Source organism: Xiphophorus hellerii, chromosome 24 (assembly GCF_003331165.1).
Source record: "Xiphophorus hellerii strain 12219 chromosome 24, Xiphophorus_hellerii-4.1, whole genome shotgun sequence".
In the NCBI taxonomy this organism is placed as follows: Eukaryota; Metazoa; Chordata; class Actinopteri; order Cyprinodontiformes; family Poeciliidae; genus Xiphophorus; species Xiphophorus hellerii.
Window position 1 is genome coordinate 12,728,692 of NC_045695.1, and position 22,775 is coordinate 12,751,466.

The 22,775-nt window shown below is 39.2% G+C and overlaps 1 protein-coding gene and 1 long non-coding RNA gene across 2 annotated transcripts in view; both read left to right on the plus strand.

The window, feature by feature from the left end:
- Nucleotides 1–22,775, plus strand: part of LOC116715911 (ribonuclease inhibitor-like) — a 65,475-nt gene that overhangs the window by 19,930 nt on the left and 22,770 nt on the right. Inside the window, exon 6 of the mRNA XM_032556664.1 lies at nucleotides 3,113–3,286. Within this exon, the coding sequence (XP_032412555.1) occupies nucleotides 3,113–3,286 (174 nt within the window). The remainder of the gene's footprint in view (nucleotides 1–3,112; nucleotides 3,287–22,775) is intronic.
- Nucleotides 13,094–14,846, plus strand: LOC116716005 (uncharacterized). The gene is made up of 2 exons (XR_004338341.1): nucleotides 13,094–13,458; nucleotides 14,586–14,846. It is a non-coding gene; the product is annotated as an uncharacterized LOC116716005 (long non-coding RNA).

Genomic DNA, 22,775 nt, shown 5'->3' on the forward strand with positions numbered 1-22,775 from the left:
GGGATGTGCGACATCTCCGTCTACTCCTTTGTTCATCTGAGCATCCAGGAGTTTCTGGCTGCAGTCTACATGCTCCACTGTTTCACCAGCAGGAAGTCAGAGGTGATCAAGACGTTTCTGGGAGAAAAATACAGAGAAACATCTCTAGATGAGTTCATGAAGGAAGTCATGGAGAAATCCCTCAGCAGTAAAAATGGCCACCTGGACCTGTTTGTCCGCTTCCTTCACGGTCTCACTGTGGAGTCCAACCAGAGACTCTTAGAAGATCTGCTGGGTCAGACAGAGAACAGTCCAGAAACCATCCAGAGAATCATCACCAACCTGAAGGAGATGAACACTGATAGAATCTCTACTGACAGAATCATCACCAACCTGAAGAAGATGAACACTGATAGAATCTCTACTGACAGAAGAATCACCAACCTGAAGAAGATGAACACTGATAGAATCTCTACTGACAGAAGAATCAACATCTTCTACTGTCTGGTGGAGATGAACGACGTCTCATTTTATCAGGAGATCCAACGGCTGCTGGATTCAGGGAAGGAGCTCTCAGTGACTGACTGTTCAGCTCTGGCCTTCATGCTGCAGATGTCAGAGGTTCTGGTTGAGTTGGACCTGGAGAAGTACAACACATCAAATTCAGGACGACAGAGACTGCTTCCAGCTGTGAGGAACTGCAGAAAGGCTCGGTGAGTCCAGATGTTTTCATTGTGTGAATGCTGATTCAGCTCTATTGTCCTCCTGTTTCTTCTTCTTCTTCTGCTTCTGGATGTTTTTGGTCTTTAACTTCTTCCTTCATCCTCTGGACTATTTCAGACATTCAACCATCTAAACATTCAGCTCATCCAGGACAGCTGCAGCTTCTGGTTTTAGACATTTTGATCATTTTAAAAATATTTATCTTTTTATCAGTTTTCATGTTTAAATGAATAGAAAACCCTGAACTCTAGAAAAAAATCTATTTTTCTGAAAGATCCAATCAGCCAGAGAGACTTTTACACTTTAAACTCCTCTTCACTCATTGAGCCGCTACTCCTTTTAGGATCTTTGTCTTTTTTTAAAATAAAATCACTGTTTAGGTTTGATGGACACTTTAAAATAACCCCAATAATTGCTGCTGTTGTCATGGAAACCAGTTAGAAACTTAGTGAACCAACTTTTCCTCCTCCCACTAGTTTCCTCTGAGTTTGTAAATGAGAGCAAAATGTGGTGATTGTTGTCTGGCTCCAGAAAAAGTCCTAGTTTCTGTCAGATCCTCCCAAAGCTCTGAGAACTCTGCTTCCAGAGCTGGAACCATTTTCCTCATCAACTCTTCATCTGCAGCTTTGTTGAAGCTGTTAGCCATGAAGACCTGGAGAGACATGAGCTTCAACTCTTTAGACATCCCAGCCTCTTCTAGTTACTGGAGAACTTTCACTGCTTCACCAGGAAAAATGCTGCTGGATCCAAACGCTCTGTTTTGGTCTTCAGCTCTTTAAGAGTTTAGCAACAATTTCTTCTGACATCCAAACCTTTGTTCCTCTGAGCCACACGGTCTAGTCCAAGTCCGAGCTGTGAGCAGTTCCTCCTCCTCTCCATCATCTCCAGTAGTTTCCTTCATCAGCTCAGTCAGCCTCTTCATCAGCTGCTTCAGCTCCTTTGAGGCTCTGATGCTGCAGCTCCATCAGATGCTGCAGAGAAAACTGAACTTTCCTTCACAGATGATAGAAGATCTTCAACATCTGACTGCAGCTGAAGGTCTGAGGACATGAAGCCTGGACCAGAACCAGAACCAGAACCTGGACTATAACCAGGAACTGCACAGATTCTCTGTGGGGTCAAACTCAGTAAATTGAAGATCAGATGTTGATCAGATGATGACATCACTGTTATCATATTTTAGTCTGTTTATGATCCAGATTGATTTCATTAGAACTGAATTTATTTCTTCTCTAATCACAGATTTGGTGACTTTGAGCTCCAAAAGGCTGAATGTGAAGTTTTGGCCTCGGCTCTGAAGTCCAACCCAGATCTGACTGAACTGGAAATAAATGAGATCGGCATAAATGGTTGTGGAGACTCTGATCTGAAGCCTCTGGTTGAGATCCTGGAGAGTTCAGTCAGTAAAGTGAAGAATCTGAGGTTTGTTTTATTTATTTATACAATAAAATTATTCATTTATACTTTAAACATTAGTTTAATTAATGCTTTTATTCTAATATATTTTATTTCATAACAACCTGTTGAAATGTCAGAATAAAATCTCTAAAACTTTTTACCTTATATATTATTTTTTTTCTTATTTCAGACTTTGAGATTATTGAACTTTGTTTTTCAGTTTTTTACTTTAAAATGTTTTTTACTGATGAACAAAATGAGTAAAATAATTCAAATGATGTAAATGAATGATGGAGATGTTTCAGTTTGGTTTGGTAAAGATTCAGATTGTTTTATTTCTCATTTCTGATTCTCATCTTTACATCCAGAATGAAATGTTGTTCCTCCAGAGTCGAGCCACAAACACTGACAAGTTCAAATCATCATTAATGACCAAATCTAAGAAATGACTGATTGTAGAAAAGCAAATCTAGATGAAATGAATGAAAGTGAGGTTTGCAGCAGCAGCAGGTTCCTCAGCTTTGTCCTGAAGCTGTGGTTCTGTTGGGCCGGGTCAGAGAGGAACCGTCCTCTTCAGTCTGACAGCTGTCAGTCGGTTGGAGCCTCGTCTCTGTGATGATGCTTCATCAGGTCACGTCTCCTTAGGAAATAATGGCCTCCATTGGCTTTCAGCAGCTTTAATAAGAACCCAAGGCCATTAATGAACAAACTGAGTGGTTCTGATCCAGTTACCAAGTCGGGTCTCCAGCTGATGATCAGGAACCAGCAGAAATAGCTCAACTCATCCAGGCTGATAGAAAACTTTGAGTTTCTTTATTGATCAAATGTTCTGGTTCTGCTGGTTTGGACTCTTTAAACCAGTTTGACTGGATCAGATGTTAGAATCAGTTCATCATGTTTCTTTTACATTCAGGGAAATTAATTTTCTACATTTTTATTATTTATTTGTTCATATTTCAGTTTTAACCTGCATCCTGTTGGCTTCAGCTCACATCTTTTATTCTTTATTCAGATTGTTGGACTGCAGTTTGTCAGAGACCAGCTGGACTTCTCTGTTCTCAGCTCTGAAGTCCAACCCGACCCACCTGACAGAACTGGACCTGAGCAGAACCAACCTGGAAGATTCTGTAGTGAAGGAGCTCTGTGGTTTTCTACAGACTGAAGGCTGCAGACTGGAGACATTGGAGTATGTAATTATATAATTATCAATATTTCTGTGAATAATTATATATAATTGATCATAAATCAAATTAATTTCTTCTGTTCTAATAAATATTTTCTGAGTTTGTTCCTGGACTTGGATCCAGAGTTTAATTTAGTCCCTCTGTGTAACTGAGTTGGACCTGCTGATCTGAGGTCAGAACAGGACAGCATTCGGACCCCCAGTGTGTAGAAATCCCCCTCATGTGAAGCAGGTCAAAGGTCATTCAACCCAGTGTAGAAAAGTGAATTCCTGGAATCTGACAGGAACAAATCAATAATCAATGATTGATGCTTCAACACTTTGATCAGAACCTGGAATGATTTTACTGACTAAAATCCTCCAACACAACATGACCCAGTACCAGGTTCTGGTTCTGGTTCTGGTTCTGAAGTCAGCAGGTCTTTATTGAAGCAGCAGCTTGTTGGCATTAATATTGATGAGAATCTTTAACTGGTTCTGTTGGACTGGTTAACCTGCATCCTGTTGGCTTCAGCTCACATCTTTTATTCTTTATTCAGATTGTTTGACTGCAGTTTGTCAAAGACCAGCTGTGATTATTTGGCCTCAACTCTGAAGTCCAACCCGACCCGTCTGACAGAACTGGACGTGAGAGGAAACAACCTGAATGTTTCAGATGGTCAGCAGCTGAAGAATCTTGTAAAGACTGTAGAGTAAGTAAATGTTTGTAGTGAGTCCAGCTCCTGTCAGCATATTGAACTAAACCCAGTTAACATCAAAGCAAAGATCCAGTGTTCCCAGTAAAGCTGCAGCTTCTCAGTGGGAGGAGAATGGTTCAGGCTTCCTGATTGGACACAGAGACTGCAATCAGCCAATCAGAGGAGCAGCAGCTTGCTGTGTTCCTGCGTTTGTGTTGGTGTGAAGATGAGTGTTGTTGCTGTGTCCATGTCTCCAGGAAGTCCAGCTGGACTCCAGCGTCCAGCCGTCCAACATGTCTAGAGACAGTGGTCCTCATCCATCAAACTGTGGCAGCAGCAGATCTGATCTCAGATCTGTTTGTTCTCTCAGTTCAACAGGAAACAACTGATCAGGTTCATCTTGGTCACAGCTCTGAGATCAGTCTGACTGCAGCCTAGAAACCATCTAGTGGATGTGCTGCGTCACTGACTGCTGCTGGAGAGAGGCTGGAAACACTCACTGATCTGCTCTCTCCTTCCTTCTTCTCTCTGCAGGTTCTGATCTCAGTAAAGTAGAGAATGGTCTCTGTGTCCTGCTGATCCTCAGAGGTTGAAGCTGCAGCAGTTTGAGTCTAAAGAGACTCTGACTGGATCATGATGATGACCTCTGACCTCCAAGGTTTTCCTCCCGTTTATTTTCTCGAGTCTGTCATTTAGTGTCTGATATTGTTTGTCTCTTTGGATCAATAAAGATCCAATTCAAACTGGGCTCCATTTAGAGGCTTCATGGAGTTTTGATCTGAACTGGATTCAACTGGAAAGTTGATCTTTTTTCTCTCTGATTCATTTTCATCCTGGAACCAGAAATGGTCTGAGAATGGAAACATGGGAATCATTTTCAGTTCAGCTTTGAAGCCATGAAAGACACTTCAAACCTCTTTTCTCTGCTGCTTCTTCCTTCTGCTGACATGAAAATGTTCCTCAAAGCTCCACAGATAAAAAGATGCTTTACTGGAAACTGCAGAGAAACTTCAGCTTCCATCACAGAAACCAGTTTAACCAGTTTAGAACTGGATGTCCTACAGAAACTCTGATCTTAGAGCAGTTTTCAGGAACATGTGGAACCTGGAAAAAAAAAGATTTTATATATTTTATGTTCATTGTAAAAGCTAAATCTTGAAGTTTTACCTCATCATTCTAGTGTTATTATTAGTTGAAATACGCCACCTTGTGGTCTTTAAGTTATTGTTTAAGTTAATAGTAGAGAAGAAGAATGGACAGGAAGTGCTTTGCCCAGAATCAATGGCCGCTCCACACTCCTCCTAGTTCTTTCTTGGTGTTTGTTAAAGCATTGTCTGTGAGTATTACTTGATAATAACATAAGACACCTGTAATGTTACATAATATGATGGTATTGTGTAAAGTTGTATGTTTATAGCCCGTTATTATTATGCTAATGAGTCCGTTTTCATATGCTAATTTTTGTTGCTAATCGCTAGCTAACATCCTCATTTCATTGAAAGTCAATGCCATGTTGGTCCTTTATTTTATTTGTATCGCTCTGTAAAGCCTAGATTGTAATACATTGCATTTCTGTATGTTACAGTTTCACAAAAAGGAAGGAGAAGAAAATTATTGAACTATCACTGAAGTAAACTTTATTAACCAGTCATCGCCGTCAGGATTTTCTTCATCTTGAAATAAAGTTTTTAAAAAAATCTTTGTGTGTTTTTTATGCAGCTGACTGTGTACACATATAATAACTAAACCTTCATTTTAATCCTCCAGGCCATTTCTGCTGTATTATAAGTTTTCACATTTAGTTTCACAGCTTAAATTAGTAAAAGCAGAAACATCTCAAGTTGATTTCAGCTTTAAGCTACTAATTTAGCCAGCAGTTTATTTTTGCAGTATTCAGACTGAAGATGTTTTTTTAATAAAACAGATGAGAATCAATCTTTTCAATCAAAACTCGATGAATTAAATCAGCTATTGAATTAGAATAATAACTTGTATAAAACTGCCATTTCTGTCTGGTTAATGGTGCAGCAGATCCTGCAGGGGGCGCTCTGGGGCCTCAGTGTTCAGGTCGGTTACAGTCTCATCTCCCAGACTCCTGAATCTTCTGGTTCCTTCCTGAAATGATTTCCTGCAATAAAATGTTGGTTGGAAATGAGCAGAAAACTGAGAAAAACCTGAAAAAGTTCAAATCTGACCTAAAGTTTTACAGCTCAACTCATACAAAGGAAAACATGAAAATAAAGGTGTTTATTGTCACCTGGAAGGAGGCGGAGCCTCAGCTGGGTCAGGGGGCGGAGCCTCAGGTGGGTCAGGGGGCGGAGCCTCAGGTGTGTCAGCTCTAGTCAGGTTTGGATCAGAACCGGTTCAGACTCCATGCAGCAGCAGAGCAGAGTCTGTATATTTTTGTTATTTAATAAATTATCTTAAGAAAACGAAATTGATAGAAAGGATATAAGGTTTCTTTTATTTTTCTTTTTTTGGGGGGTTTGGGGGAAAATATATGTAGCATCCCGATCCACACTCCATTCCAGTTCATGGCGGTAATGCACATCAATAAGTTGCTTGCCAACCGCAAAAAAGAAGAAGAAGAAGAAGAGCAGCGTCTGGATCAGGTGAGTGTTCACTTCTTGTTTTGCTGATGTTTTATTTACAATGTTTCAATGTGAAATTAATCCACAGCATAAACAACTAAGCAGGTGTAAGTGAACCAGGGTGTGATATTATTTAAAACAATGTGGTTGCAAGGAAGTAAATTTGGTAAGACTTTATTTGAAGGGGTGCAAGAAAAAAGACATAGGATTCTTTATAAATGTTGAATTAGGTTTGAATTAGGTCCGCTGTATTTTATATTTCTGTTTTTTTGTCAATGTTTTTTTTAGCGATCTGGACAGGTAATGTCCTGTTCTGCAGTGCCGGGGGGCCAGACGGGTGTAAAGATAATTTTCTGGACCCGGACTCAGACCTCAGAGACGCAGAGTGATGGATCCTCTGGGGAGTCAGAGGCAGGAGGCTGAAATGAAGTGAGCTCTGCTACGTGAGCGCTGAGGATTAGAACAAGCAGAAACTATTATTAGTGGTTTATTGTGTTGCTGAGCAGAAACTTGGTGCAGCTTTGGCTATTTTATAAAAGTCTTTATAGATAAAACTGAATCTGATCAACTTGAAAATCTTTATTAATTTAATGAAATAGTCATGGAAAAAAAATCTTGAAATGTTTAAACATAAATAATCTTTAAACTGAAATGTGAACTGGTTGTTATTTTCCATTTATTTCCTGGTAGTGATGATCAGACAGGATTCTTCTCATTAGCAACACACCTCTGCTGTGAGAGGGGGCGGAGCCTCAGGTGGGTCCGGTTCAAGTTCTGGAGAATCGGGTCCAGTTCGTTCCGACTCGGTTTGTGTGAACAGAAGGAGAAGCAAAGATCTGATCAGGTGAGTTTTAACTCCACATTCTTCTGGTTTCCAGTCCTGACTGGGTTTTCTCTCTTTGAGCTGCTGGACAGAACCAGAACCAGAACCAGCACTGGGCCTGGTTCTGGTTCTGGTTCTGGTTCTGGTTTTGATGCAGAGCTGCAGCACCTGGTTTCAATCAGGAACTCTGATTTTCTCTGAGTTTTCATCTGTAACCCAGACAACAAGCTGAGTTTGCTCCCAGTTTCATAGTGGAGTCAAACTGGTACCAGTAGGTTCTGAGTGTTTGTGGCCCGGCTGAGATATCTGGGTTCCTGATTGGTGGATGGAAAATATTTCAATATGAAGTCAATAATTTATTGATCAGAGAGGATTTCTCTGGGCTTTTATCAGTAGAAAATCCAGATTGAATCAGACATTTTGGATCAAATGCGTTACTTTATGGACTTTCTTTAATATGGAAAACTTGACCTCTTTCTGACCATCGCTCCATTTCTGAGTCTTTCTGGTTTTAAATGTTTGCTCATTAGAAAATCATAAAATTGTTGGTTGAATCACAGCAATAATTTCCACAGCTGTTTGCCAACTTGCTAGGAAAGTTGTTTTATGTATTTTATATTTGAGTCACTGAATACAATCACGGACATTTCAAATATCCATGTTTTTCCTTTACTCTGATTTTGTTTTAATGAGGAAAATCAAAGTCCCTGGTGAATTAATGAATGAAACGTATTCATACCCCTTTAAATTTCTCACTCTGTTTCATTGCAGCCATTTGCTAATCTCAGAAAAGTTCATATTATTTCTCATTAATGTATACTCAGCATCCCTCTTGACAGAAAACATACAGAATTGTAGAAAGCTTTGTAAATTTATTAAAAAAAGAAAAACTGAAACATCACATGGTCATAAGTATTCAGACCTTTTGCTCAGTAGAAACCCCTTTTTAGCTTGTACAGCCATGAGTCTTCTTGGAAATGATGCAACTAGTTTTTCACAGCTGGATTTGGGGATCCTCTGCCATTCCTCCTTCAGAACCTCTCCAGTTCCATCGGGTCGGATGGTGAATGTTGGTCATAGAGTTGGATGCACGCATGCATAACAAATCACATTTTATTTTAAATATATTTACATTTTTCAAGAGTACATTGCCAATATACTATTACAGAATTGTACAAATTGTCAATACATTCAAAATTTGCAGACAACATGCTTATGAAAATTAGTACAATGAAACAATAGGTACACTTTAGAGGAAATGTGAGAAATATTTAACCAAGGACAGAGTATTGTTTTAATTTAATATCACAGTATTCCAGTATTATTGCAAACATACTGACATTTCTCCTTCCTAAGAACAGTGAGGATCAACGGCAGAACATTCCCATTCACTGCACTTTACAGAAACCTACAAAAAAGAACATTTGTATTTTAAAGAGTACAGAAAAATGGCAAAGAAAAAAGTCTGACTTACAATTTTAAGACGTAGCGGACTCGCTACGCATGTGACATCATCAGAACTGATGATGATTGGGACCGGATGCCTGGGGTGGGAAAACATTTCTAGGTTACTTCTTTACCTGTTTATGTTAGAAGTAGAAAAAATAGTCAGCAATATGATAGAATCAGTTGATGTTGAGGCATCAACTATGAAGCTGTTTTTAGTGAGGTCTTAAGGGAGACAATCTACCATCAAATCTTTCCATCCATGATCTGAACACGTTGATCCCTGCAGGGTGGTGAGGGGGGCCGGTGGGGCCCAGCTCCAGCTGTCACCAGACGAGAGGCGGGGTTCACCCTGGACAGGTCACCAGTCCATCGCAGGCACTGAAAGCTAACAATGAATAAAACGTATGAAAGAGAAATGATAAATTAACAAGGAGAATAAATGATGTCCAATTATTTTAAAATCAAATCATGTTTATTAATTGCAGTGATTTATAATTGCTGACGTCAGAGACTCAGAACCTGGTTTTAGAGGAAGAATTGAGCTGAATCAGGAAAACTGAAGTATATTTTGAGGTTGTCAGTAACATTCCTCTGTGGGATCCAAAAGTCAACATTCTGAGAGTAGCGTTGTTGTCTTGTAATAGGAAGGGCGTAGGTTCGATTCCATCTTCCTCTTGCCACATGTCAACGTGCTTTGGCACCACTGTTTGTATATGTTGGACCTCCCAGCTGTGGTGTTTATCTGTATATGGCAGCCTGAGTCTGTTGAATGTGTAGGTCACTCATAGCACAAAGGCTTCAGCCTGGATGTATTATTGAGTTTTAAATATATAACAAGTTTTCAGACTCTACACTGGTTTCCAAAATAGAAACTCTCCAGCTTTTATTTAGCAGCTGAACCAAAATCTGCAAAATAAAAATCCAACTGTTTTGTCAGTTGATCCGAATCTCCGACCGCAGAGTGTCCTTGCTTTAAATTCACTTAAATGGATCCATGATTAGCTGTAACAATAGATATTTGAGAAATATTTATTTTAGAGGTAAAAACAATACAGTAGGGTTTTTTTTGAATAAATGTTAATAAAATATTGTCACATGGAGGCCAGATTTGCTCCATTAGGGCTGCAAAAATCCTTAAGAGGGCCACAAACGGCCCCCGGGCCACACCTTGGACACCCCTGCTATTAGCATTTCATGCTATGAGCTCAAAATCCAGGCAACAGAGGCGCTTTTCCACATTAGCTGCCCTTCAGTTCACAAAATAATTACACAATCTCAAAACTAAATGTTCTTAATGGAAACACTGTGATTTAAAAAAGAAAGTTTTGCTGTTGGGGGCCGTATTGAATTTAGTTTATTTCTTAGTTTATTTGATTTGGTCTCAACAAATGGGTGGCAGAGCGCATCGTCTCGGTACGTAGCTGGTACATGTTTCTGTGTGTGACGAACGAAGGTGTCAAATCACAAAAGCCATAAAAGGCTGGGCAAGGTCAGAGTTCATCTGTTAAACTGGATGAAAATCAAGACATAAATTACAAGCTGGAGTTTAGACATTTTGAGCGTCTTTGTTCCTGCCACTTTACACCTGTCTTTTATTTCACTACACTAAACGCTGCTGCGGTACAAAGACCGGACAGAAATTGTGAGAAAATCCTCTGAATACCTTCAGAAAACCTGGAGAGCTATTGATCAAATCTAATGTAGAATACAATAAAATCTGCTGCCATTAGAAGGAAAGTTGGGAGAGCTTGAAAACTTCTGTAAAGTAAAATAAAAACCACTTAGAGGAGAACAGCAGCCAAACCAGAGTGCTGTCATTATGTAATGTATCAGAAAAAACATTAATCTGCCAATAAATTAAAAAAACATCATTAATATTTATGCATCTTTATTTTCCCTAGCTTTATAAGAAATTAATTAATGCAAGCTTAAAGGTTGATGGCTTTTGGATTATAAAAAATACTTATTTTTGGGAAATTAATAATGAGAGGAAAGACGGTTAGTTTTAATTTAAACTAATTTAGTCTCTGGTAAAAAGCCAAAATGATGATGTCATTGCTTTTGAAGCGTCTGATTGGTTAATTCACAGCATCTGAATTAGTTGGAGGCAGATTAGTTCCATTATGTTTGTGCAACTATAATAAACTTTATCAAAAGTTCTTGTTAAGATGCTGCTGTGCTAAAATGGGCTGAAAGGCCACTCAGTCATTACTCTAAAAGCAACATAAGGCCAGATTACAGTTTATTTTGGTGGCTTTAATCGACTAAAGTACATTTTCTCTGTCTTGGTCTTATGGGAAGTTGTGAGGAAATGTAATAAAATGCTTATAAACTCACCCAGTTACACCAGTTTGCTCGGGAGTGAGGAACTGGTGGAAGGAAATTCAAATTATTTGAACCAAGTTTGATATTTTAAAAGGGCAGTATTATTTAAAAGTGACTTTTTGTTGTAGTGCTATTCCTTATCAAAAACACACCTTGATTCTTTCATGCACGTTTGAGAAATTATTTAATCTCCATGGCAACCGTTCAGCTGTCCAAAAATGTCTGGGTGGACGTAGCCCCGCCTCCGAGATGCAGCTCCTCCCACACTCAGCTCCTTCAGACTAGCCAGCAGCAGTTAGCAAACATTTGGTGGATCTGCTGAGCTGCTTCTCAGTTCAACGTTGGTAAAAACTGTTAAAGGGTTAATAGAGGAACCATGTTGTGATGACTTCCTGAAGGCGGAGTTTGAGAAAGAGCTGGAGTTTTTAAAGAGACAGAGACCCAATTTCAAGGTGTTAAATGACTAAGTCCAATTATGTAAGTTGCATTTGATATATATTGCATTTTTTTATAACTGATACTAACATTATGTGTCTGTAAAAGACATAATACTGCTCCTTTCAAGGTGAATCAACCAAAAACTGAGGAAATGAGAAAAAAGAAATAATGTTCCTCAGTGACCTAAAACAGAGAAAGTTTAATCTGATTCATTTCAACCTGAGAAAAATAATATTTATCTCTTTTTTTAGTGTAAATATGTTTTCAACCTCCTGAAGTGTTTAGTTGCATAATTCAAAGCAACCTGCCGTAACTCTGCGTTTCTCTCTGCTTCGATGTGTTTCTAGATGTTCTTTGACTCAAGCAGTTCTTTGTATTACAAATGCATCAAAGTTCATCTTGCAACTTAATTATAAGCTCTAGATAATAGTTTCTCTTCAGATTTTCAGCCGGTGTGAATATATACTGATGGTTTCAGCCGATCGTGACTCATCTCATCTCAAGCAGCCATTAAACTCCAATTATTACTAAAAGAAGCACATAATCTGGTTGCTGCTGCTGCTTAACTGCAGAAGCTGCAGATGGTGAAAGGTGAAGCTGAGGTGAAGGCTGCTCTGTTTCTCTCTGTCGTCCCAGAGACACCATCGTTTCTCCTCTTCCTCCTCTTCCTCAGACATCGCTGCGACCGAAGGGGAAACGCAGCAGGAGGCCAGAGGAACATCAACAGTACGAGGGATTAAAGCGTCTTTGTGTCCTTTTTGCCAGCAGATGGCATCGAGGAACTCGTTCAGGAAGTTTTAGTCACTCTCGGTTTTCCAGGAAGTTTTTTTGCACAATTTTCCTCCGAGATAATTAGCAGGAAACAGCTGTCTCGATTTGGTGAGTCACAGTTTTTCACTCCAAATTCTGGGTTGTTTTTTATTCGGAGGGAGAGCTGCAAATATTTTTATCCACAGGAAATACCTGATAAATATGCTGAATGTAAAATTAGAGGAGAAAATCAGAGCGAAGCTGCAGCTTCTCTTCTCTGAATGGAGCTACAGCGACATCTGCTGGGTCTTAAAGGAATATTGGGAATTGCAGTATTTTGCACCAATGTTATGTTATTTCTTTTTCACATTTCTTCTATCGAATGTTGGTTCCTGGGTGTTTAATGAGACAATAAAGTTTTTAATAATGTTCTTTGTGTTTTTTCTATGTAGCTGTTTGTGTACAAATATAGTAACAGCACCTTTATTTTAGTCCTCCATTATGTTTAGGTTTCTGTATTCAGATCAACAAAGAAATAAAGTATAAAATTAAAAACTTTCATCTTTATTTAGTAAAGACGGAAGCATCCTGTTCAGTTGATCTAGATTTTAAAGCTTCTAATTACGGCAGAAATTTATTTTGCGTTATTCAAACTGAAGATGTTTAAATAAAATACATGGAAACATTTTAATTAATCAATACAGTTTTTTTCCTTGAAAGCTTCTTTGTTAAGCTTCTTTAAACTAGAACTGTACTGTTATTATATTTTCCGGTGTTTTATTTTGAAAGACGTCACAGGAAGTGTGTTTATAATTTTTACAGCTTAATCGTAGGTTCTCACTTCTATCTCACTGATTCCCAGTGAGATAAATGAAGACAGATTCTTCTCCTGGGTTCATGTCAATATTTTATCTGTCAGTGTGAACTAGAAGCAGCTCCACAGAGATGAAAACAGCCGCAGAGACTCTGAGCGGAGCTAACGATGCTAACGATGCTAACAGGCTCCAGCAGCAGCTTCAGAGGAGCTGTGGCTCCTAAACTGGAGCTTCAGGTCCAACAGAGCTGAATCAAAGCTCTACAACTCTGGTTTAGACGCTAATATGCTGAGCTTCCGGTCTGAAGGTAGGAAAATATTTATGAAAAGTTAAATTATCCTGGAAACATTCAGAATGATGTTGATGTTTTAGCTGCAGAGCCGCGAACTAAACTATTATTATAAGAGCAGGGCGGGTTTTGCCCTCTAGTGGACCCAGATGGTAACTACAGCTACTTGATAAAGTTAGAGCGTTTACAAACCACATTCACTTCCTGTGAGTTCTTTCACATTAAGAGCGATATAAACGAGTTAATTTTCTCAATTAGTTTTCATATTAAATAATAAATTTTACTTTTCTTGTTTCCTTCCTGAAACTTTTATTCAAAAGCAGGAAATTAAACTCTGCTGAGGTTTTGCACCACCACCGTATAATATTGTTATTTCTGTAGACAGTCTTTAAAAACAGATAAAAGTATTTAAATGACATTAACAGCAGCAGCATAATATTGTATGTGTAATACATTTATTTACAGATTAATTCAGTTCTACAAAAGACTGCAATTAACTAAGTAATATTAAGTACTAATAATTTAAACTTTATTAACTTTTTATACTTAATTTTTCTCTATTAGCCGCTTTAATCCTGCTTGATGCTCCTATCGCAGGTGATTGAATTTTATTTCAAACACATTTTTATTATTTATATTTTTTCAGGCCTTGAGTCTCAAAATTTCCCACAGTGAATCATTTTTGGAGGATTTTATAGAATTAGTTTTATTTTCCATGTACTAACCCTGCAGTGACTCTTATTTAACATTAATGTAAGCTGATTTGATTTGGCCTGATAAAAGTGAAAATGAGATCAAATAAACTGTAATTAATATGAAGAGGAATATCTGTAGTTGCGATAGTTCACCACCAGAGGGCAGTGAGCGCTCATAATCCTCCATCAAACGCCTGTTAAACTGCAGTTTGTTCTGCTGGTTTTCTGCTGAATCCATGAAAAAAGCTGCTCAGCTTCAGATCTGCTTCACTAACAGCAAAACAGAAATACTGAAGCTTTTCCATCTTCACTCTAGTTTTTTCACTCTGTTAAATCTAACTGAACTATTAATGTTTATTCAGATGAATCAAACTTTGGCTCTAGAGGAAAACACAAGTTACGTAACTTCCTGTGGAAATAGAAACTGAAACCAACTTTGGTCTCCTTCAGATCAGCCTCCATTTTGAGCTGCAGGATGGAAATAACTTGCTGACTTGTTACTAGAGGTAAGTGTTGCCGCTCCGGGTCCCTCCGTGTCTCTCGGCTCTCTGGAGCCTTTCTAACCGATGAACCCACCGAGGCTTCCCGGGGCCTCAGTCACCTCGGCCTGGGTCGCTCGGCTCTCATAGGGCCTGGTCCCCGCAGCAGCGCTCTGTTTACTTTATTGAAGGCCTGATCTAGAAAGGAATTAGATCAAATGAAAAACTTTATTGTGAGACGTTGCTGCTTATAAAGTGATGCTAAGTGAGGTTACATTATGCGACTATAAGGAACAAAAAGAGAAATATTGAACACACTATAAACACACAGCTCAGTTACTGCGCAGTTAACCTGGTGAATGATCAGCTATGATCTACCATGACAGCAGCATCTAAAGCTGATCTGTTTGTGTGGAGCAATAATGAACTTTTCAGATTTAATCTAAATAAACTGAGAACTTAATGTAACTTTTACAGTCCATCAGTTCTTGCTGCAGCGACTCTCTCTGGTGTTTTAACCTAAAAAGCAAAACTAAAACATTGTAAACTAGTTTCTCTGCTTGTTGAAATCAGCAGGAAGTGAATCACATCACTCCGTCCCTCATCAGTCTGGGGTTCAGCAGAAACTGATGTTTCTCTTGTCTGTGGATCAGAACCGGCTTTAAGCCGTCCACAGATTTCTTCTCTTCCTCCTCACTGAGTTTGATCTTTTTCCAGGTTTTCCTCTTGTTGCTCCTTTCAGCAGGAAGAAACTCTTTGTCTCTCAAAGCTCTGCTGGAAAAATGCATCCAGATCCAGACTGACTCTTACCTGAAAGGTTGCTGTGTTTAGCAATCAGTATCTGCAAAATCGGAATCGATCAGCCAGAAAACTGCAGTCGGTTCAACCCTAAAAATAACAAAACTTTTAAATGGAGCAATAATAATAAAATAAATAATTTCACAAACATTTTAGATCAGTTGTAACAAACTAGTTTCTAACTAAAAGAGTTGCATTAATGTGTCTCTTTATTTTGAAGTTCAATCAGATCAATAGACTAAATATGTTTCAGGCCTCGCTGAGTGTTTGGGGGCTTCATCCCCCTATTGAAGCAGCTGTTTACCCATGATTCCTTGCAGTGGGTCCAGCTGGTACCTCAGCTGGATGCTGTGGTCCCTGAAAGCTGCTTTGTGTCTCTTGAGCTGAGAGGAAATCCTGCTGAGCTGCACACAGAGGCTGACATGTTGCTGAGATCCCAGCTGGACCCGGTTCTGTCTGGAGGAGAGCTGTGGACCCGACCTGAGCTGCTGCTCCCTCAGAACCTTCTGCTCACTGACTCCCTCCATACAGAGCTACAATAGAGTCATGATGCGTTCAAGTCCACTGTGGGAAATAAATACGTTCACTAGTTCATAGGAAATGTTCACTCATTCATTCAAATGATTCACTCTGATCCTCTGAACACATGATGGGAACCAGCTTTCTGCTTCACAGGACAGTTACTGGAACCGGATCACTGGACTGACTGGTTCTGGTTTCTCTCTCCAAACGTCCAGAAGATGGAAGATCAGGACAGAGCAGAACCTCCAGGATCCATCAGTCCATCTATGAGGAGTGACCGGTCCAAAGATCATCCTCCATGGTTCAGTAATGAACCTGGACCATCAGACAGAAAGTAAGAAACCATTTTCTAACTGATTCATGTGAATCTATAGATATAAAATAAATTATATTAACTGGTTGATCTCAGTGTTTTAATAAACAGCAACTTAATTTTCTTACTTCTTAATTTAAAGTTGGACATGAAGGATGTTGGTCAGTAAATCAGTAGAGTTTGAATGAAAGTCTGAATGAATTAATATGGATTAAAATGTTGCATGGAAACAAAAACAACCAAGCTTGTGAAGAGCAACAATTCAGATTGTCTGTAAACCCACTGAAGCAGTGAAACCCAGCATCTTCCAGACTGGGAACACTGGCATCAGTCATGATACCAAATATAATTCAATGAAGTAAAAATCAGAAATCATCAATGTTCTGAGGTTCTGTTCTGACCCAGTTTCTGGTCCCTTGTTTGTTGTGGACCTTCATGAACATCTTCAGCTCCAGCCTGTTGCTAGTGAAATATTTCAGTGATGAAGAAATGTCTTCACAGGAGGAGCTTTGGTGAGGAGGAGCATCCATCCTGCTGTGCTTTGGGTCAGAATGTTCTGATGGATCCGGTCTGTACCAGCTGCCCCCAGTATGGGAAACGACCCAGAACAGGATCTGGACGGCTGACAGCCAATCAGAGCAGCTGTGCTCCAGGTGAGACTGAACTCCTCCAATCAGAGCTTCCTTCTATCGTCTCTGTGGAACCAGATCCACGTCTTTAGATGAGATTTGGAAATTTAAGGTTTAAAAGTCTTTTTGTGGTCAGTTGTTTCAACTGAATCTGTGTTTTTCCAGCTGGTGTAACTGGAACTTATGTCCAGGTAACTGGGCTTAATAAAGTCCTCATTTAATTTGAGCCTGTTCAAAAAATGGCCACAAGATAAATGTACAAATTGGACTTTTTATTTGTTCATCTTTAAAATTATAAGTGAAGACTCTTACTCTGAAGGGTCATGTTGCAGCATAACATGTCATCAGCTTTAAATAAAACAAACACTTCTTAGAATCAATTTGATGATTCTTACAGATAATTTTATTTGTGTTTCAGCACATTATGAGGTTAAGGGGAATGAAATAGCAGAGAGGATGGCTAAGGAGAGCAGCAATCGGGTTTTGGTTGATATTAATGTTACGTTTAGCATAACAGAAATAAAGTGTATAATAAAACAATAAAAGAGAGGTGGCAAAAGTTATAGGTCAGCAAATTGCCCAGCTGCCAATATGGTTAATCTGACCTTGCTGAAAATGATTTTTGTTCTACTTTTATTGGTTATTACACCAGGCCTTTAAGGTTCTGCTGGAAAATTGGAGTTTCTAATTGGGGAAATGACTAAAGGACAATTCCACGTAATTTTAACGTGATCTACTTCAAAAACTAAAATATGTAGACTTCAATCATGGTGTAGATTATTCAGGCCAGAATATCTAAAACCAAGTTTGTAGTTTTTTTTCTTTCCCTAAACGAAGCTGCATTAAAGCTTTGATTTGTGAAACTTCAATACAGGTTTGATTTCAACCCTTTTAATGTATCTGGACCACGGTCACCATGTCTCTCTATGAAAAGGGAGAACATGGTGGATTTCACTAGGCAGAAAGTGATTTAAACTCTGTCACAGAGTTTAAATCACTTTCTGCCCATTAGAAAGTGACTTTGAGTATCCTCAGAGGTCACTGAAGTCTCTGAAAAGCTCCCTGGTTCAAGGTGTGGTTGAGGTTCAGCTGGCAGATGATGGTAAATGTAGAATATAGTAAGGAGTTATGTTACAGAGAAGCTTCTTCAGGAAGTGAATAGTTTGTGAGATCCAAATGGTTTTGGAGACAATCAGGCAGATGAATGTGAGGACAGCAGAGCTGCAGCAGACAACAGAGGAGTGGAGGAGAATCTGGGGACCAACAAGGCATCCTTAGACCATGGAGGCACAGAAATCACAAGAGGTGAACTGGAGAAAGATTACTAGAAACAATAACTACATGCTATAGTGAAGAGTTAAAAACTCAGAGAGATAACTAGTAACTTGTCCCCTGTCTGCCAGATCCTGGTTTTTACCTGGATTTATGGCCAAATTTTCACTAATCACAATCTATAGTTTAAAGTTTTCTGCTATTAGTGTAGAATAATGTAGCCCATATTTTAAGAGTGCAAGTATTTCAGCTTTTAAACTCAAGCAGATTGAAAATGCTCAACCAGTAGGTGGCCCTAATGGGTAAAGGCCCTTTACCCATTTCCTGAATGGGAAGCTCAATCTGAAGCCAACTTCAGCTCTGTAAAATCCAAACTGTTTCCTGAGTTTGATTCCATGAATGAGAAGTTAGACGGTGAACCACAACTCAGACCTCAATAAAACCTAAACTAACAGGAGCTGTTCCCTCTGCTGGACGTTGTTTCCATCAGAACTAGTTTGATTTGGTCATAATTTTGTGATAAATCAGCAGTGGCCTCAGAGGCCATCAAAGAGGACAATTTGATACATGGTCTATGCAGTTGTTTATTAAATTAATGTCTATTTTTGCAACTCTCATTCCAAGTATTTTGTGTAATTTTGACTACAAATATCTCAGTAAACTTGAAATAAGATGAAAATATACAGATATTGTCTCAGGAAGATATGGAAGCTTGTTTAAAGTCCATATTTCTTGAATATTTTTCAATTTCCATATAGATTTTCTATATATTAAACTTGTTTAGAGAAAGGTGTTTTCTGTTGCTTTTTAATGGTGTTAATATTTTTCAAACACTGAGAGCTGAAATAGATTTAAAAGATAAAACTTTACATCCCAATGAATCAACAGCAGCAACTTTAACTTTAAGTCGTGACTTTTGTTATTCTTACCATGCAGAGTTTTTATAAAATTTGGGCTTTTTATTTATTGATTTACTTTTTTCTCATCCATTAAAGCTGATGCACAAATTGTCTCTGAGAATATCAAAAAATTATTGTTTTCCTTATGTTCAGCTGAAGTGTCTCCTCTCCTGTCTTTGTCTCTTTCTTCAGATTTTGATATTCGGTGTCAGAGTGACCATAAAGCGTCTCTGAAGAAGAAGTTCCAGAGTCTCTCTGAAGGCGTCGCTGAACCTGGAAATCAAACCGTTCTGAACCAGATCTACACAGAGCTCCACATCACAGAGGGGTTAACTAGAGAGGTCAACCAGGAACATGAGGTCAGACACATTGAAACAGCATCCAGGAAACAAGAAACAATCAGAAGAGAAGACATCTTTAAAGTCCCACCTGGAAGAGATCAACCAATCAGAACAGTGATGACCATGGGAGTGGCTGGCATTGGGAAAACACTGTTAACACAGAAGTTCACTCTGGACTGGGCTGAAGGCAAAACCAACCAGAACATTCATTTCATATTTCCATTCACTTTCAGAGAGCTGAATATGTTGAAAGAAGAAAAGTTCAGCTTATTAGGACTGATTCATAAATTATTTTCTAAAACCAAAGAAATCAGCAGCTTTGAAACGTTCCAGGTTCTGTTCATCTTTGATGGTCTGGATGAAAGTCGATTTACTCTGGATTTCAAGAACAATCCGATCCTGACTGATGTTACAGAGTCCAGCTCAGTGGATGTTCTGGTGACAAACCTCATCAGGAGGAAACTGCTTCCCTCTGCTCTCCTCTGGATAACCACACGACCTGCAGCAGCCAATCAGATCCCTCCTGAGTGTGTCGACATGGTAACAGAGGTCAGAGGGTTCACTGACCCCCAGAAGGAGGAGTACTTCAGGAAGAGATTCAGAGATGATGAAGAGAAGGCCAGCAGGATCATCTCCCACATCCAGAAATCAAAAAGTCTCCACATCATGTGTCACATCCCAGTTTTCTGCTGGATCACTGCTAAAGTTCTGGAGGATGTGATGATGACCAGAGAGGGAGGAAAACTGCCAAAGACTCTGACTGAGATGTACATAGCATTCCTGGAGGTTAACTTTGCAATCAAGAAGGAAAAGTATGATGGAGGAAAAAAGACAAGATCAATCTGGAGTCCAGAGAACAAGAAGCTGATTGAGTCTCTAGGAAAACTGGCTTTTGAGCAGCTGCTGGAGGGAAACCTGATCTTCTATGACAAAGAGCTCAAAAAGTGCGGCATCAACATCAAAGATGCTGCGTTGTTCTCAGGAGTGTTCACTGAAATGTTTAAAAGAGAGAGAGGGACGTGCGACATCTCCGTCTACTCCTTTGTTCATCTGAGCATCCAGGAGTTTCTGGCTGCAGTCTACATGCTCCACTGTTTCACCAGCAGGAAGTCAGAGGTGATCAAGACGTTTCTGGGAGAAAAATACAGAGAAACATCTCTAGATGAGTTCATGGAGGAAGTCATGGAGAAATCCCTCAGCAGTGAAAATGGCCACCTGGACCTGTTTGTCCGCTTCCTTCATGGTCTCACTGTGGAGTCCAACCAGAGACTCTTAGAAGATCTGCTGGGTCAGACAGAGAACAGTCCAGAAACCATCCAGAGAATCATCACCAACCTGAAGGAGATGAACACTGATGATATCTCTCCTGACAGAAGCATCAACATCTTCTACTGTCTGGTGGAGATGAACGACGTCTCATTTTATCAGGAGATCCAACGGCTGCTGGATTCAGGGAAGGAGCTCTCAGAGACTGACTGTTCAGCTCTGGCCTTCATGCTGCAGATGTCAGAGGTTCTGGATGAGTTGGACCTGGAGAAGTACAACACATCATATGATGGACAACTGAGACTGCTTCCAGCTGTGAGGAACTGCAGAAAGGCTCGGTGAGTCCAGATGTTTTCATTGTGTGAATGCTGATTCAGCTCTATTGTCCTCCTGTTTCTTCTTCTTCTTCAAGTTGCTTCTGGATGTTTTTGGTCTTTAACTTCTTCCTTCATCCTCTGGACTATTTCAGCCATTCAACCATCTAAACATTCAGCTCATCCAGAACAGCTGCAGCTTCTGGTTTTAGACATTTTGATCATTTTAAAAATATTTATTTTTTTATCAGTTTTCATGTTTAAATGAATAGAAAACCCTGAACTCTAGAAAAAAATCTATTTTGTCTGAAAGATCCAATCAGCCAGAGAGACTTTTACACTTTAAACTCCTCTTCACTCATTGAGCCGCTACTCCTTTTAGGATCTTTGTCTTTTTTTAAAATGATAAAATCACTGTTTAGGTTTGATGGACACTTTAAAATAACCCCAATAATTGCTGCTGTTGTCATGGAAACCAGTTAGAAACTTAGTGAACCAACTTTTCCTCCTCCCACTAGTTTCCTCTGAGTTTGTAAATGAGAGCAAAATGTGGTGATTGTTGTCTGGCTCCAGAAAAAGTCCTAGTTTCTGTCAGATCCTCCCAAAGCTCTGAGAACTCTGCTTCCAGAGCTGGAACCATTTCCAACAATTTCTTCTAACATCCAAACCTTTGTTCCTCTGAGCCACACGGTCTAGTCCAAGTCCGAGCTGTGAGCAGTTCCTCCTCCTCTCCATCATCTCCAGTAGTTTCCTTCATCAGCTCAGTCAGCCTCTTCATCAGCTGCTTCAGCTCCTTTGAGGCTCTGATGCTGCAGCTCCATCAGATGCTGCAGAGAAAACTGAACTTTCCTTCACAGATGATAGAAGATCTTCAACATCTGACTGCAGCTGAAGGTCTGAGGACATGAAGCCTGGACCAGAACCAGAACCAGAACCTGGACTTTAACCAGGAACTGCACAGATTCTCTGTGGGGTCAAACTCAGTAAATTGAAGATCAGATGTTGATCAGATGATGACATCACTGTTATCATATTTTAGTCTGTTTATGATCCAGATTGATTTCATTAGAACTGAATTTATTTCTTCTCTAATCACAGACTTGGTGACTTTGAGCTCCAAAAGGCTGAATGTGAAGTTTTGGCCTCGGCTCTGAAGTCCAACCCAGATCTGACTGAACTGGAAATAAATGAGATCAACATAGATGTAGGTGGAGACTCTGATATGAAGCATCTGGTTGAGATCCTGGAGAGTTCAGTCAGTAAAGTGAAGAATCTGAGGTTTGTTTTCTTTATTTATACAATAAAATCCTTCATTTATACTTTAAACATTAGTTTAATTTATGCTTTTATTCTAGTATATTTTATTTCATAACAACCTGTTTAAATGTCAGAATAAAATCTCTAAAACTTTTTACCTTATATATTATTTCTTTCTTATTTCAGACTTTGAGATTATTGAACTTTGTTTTTCAGTTTTTTACTTTAAAATGTTTTTTACTGATGAACAAAATGAGTAAAATAATTCAAATGATGTAAATTAATGATGGAGATGTTTCAGTTTGGTTTGGTAAAGATTCAGATTGTTTTATTTCTCATTTCTGATTCTCATCTTTACATCCAGAATGAAATGTTGTTCCTCCAGAGTCGAGCCACAAACACTGACAAGTTCAAATCATCATTAATGAGCAAATCTAAGAAATGACTGATTGTAGAAAAGCAAATCTAGATGAAATGAATGAAAGTGAGGTTTGCAGCAGCAGCAGGTTCCTCAGCTTTGTCCTGAAGCTGTGGTTCTGTTGGGCCGGGT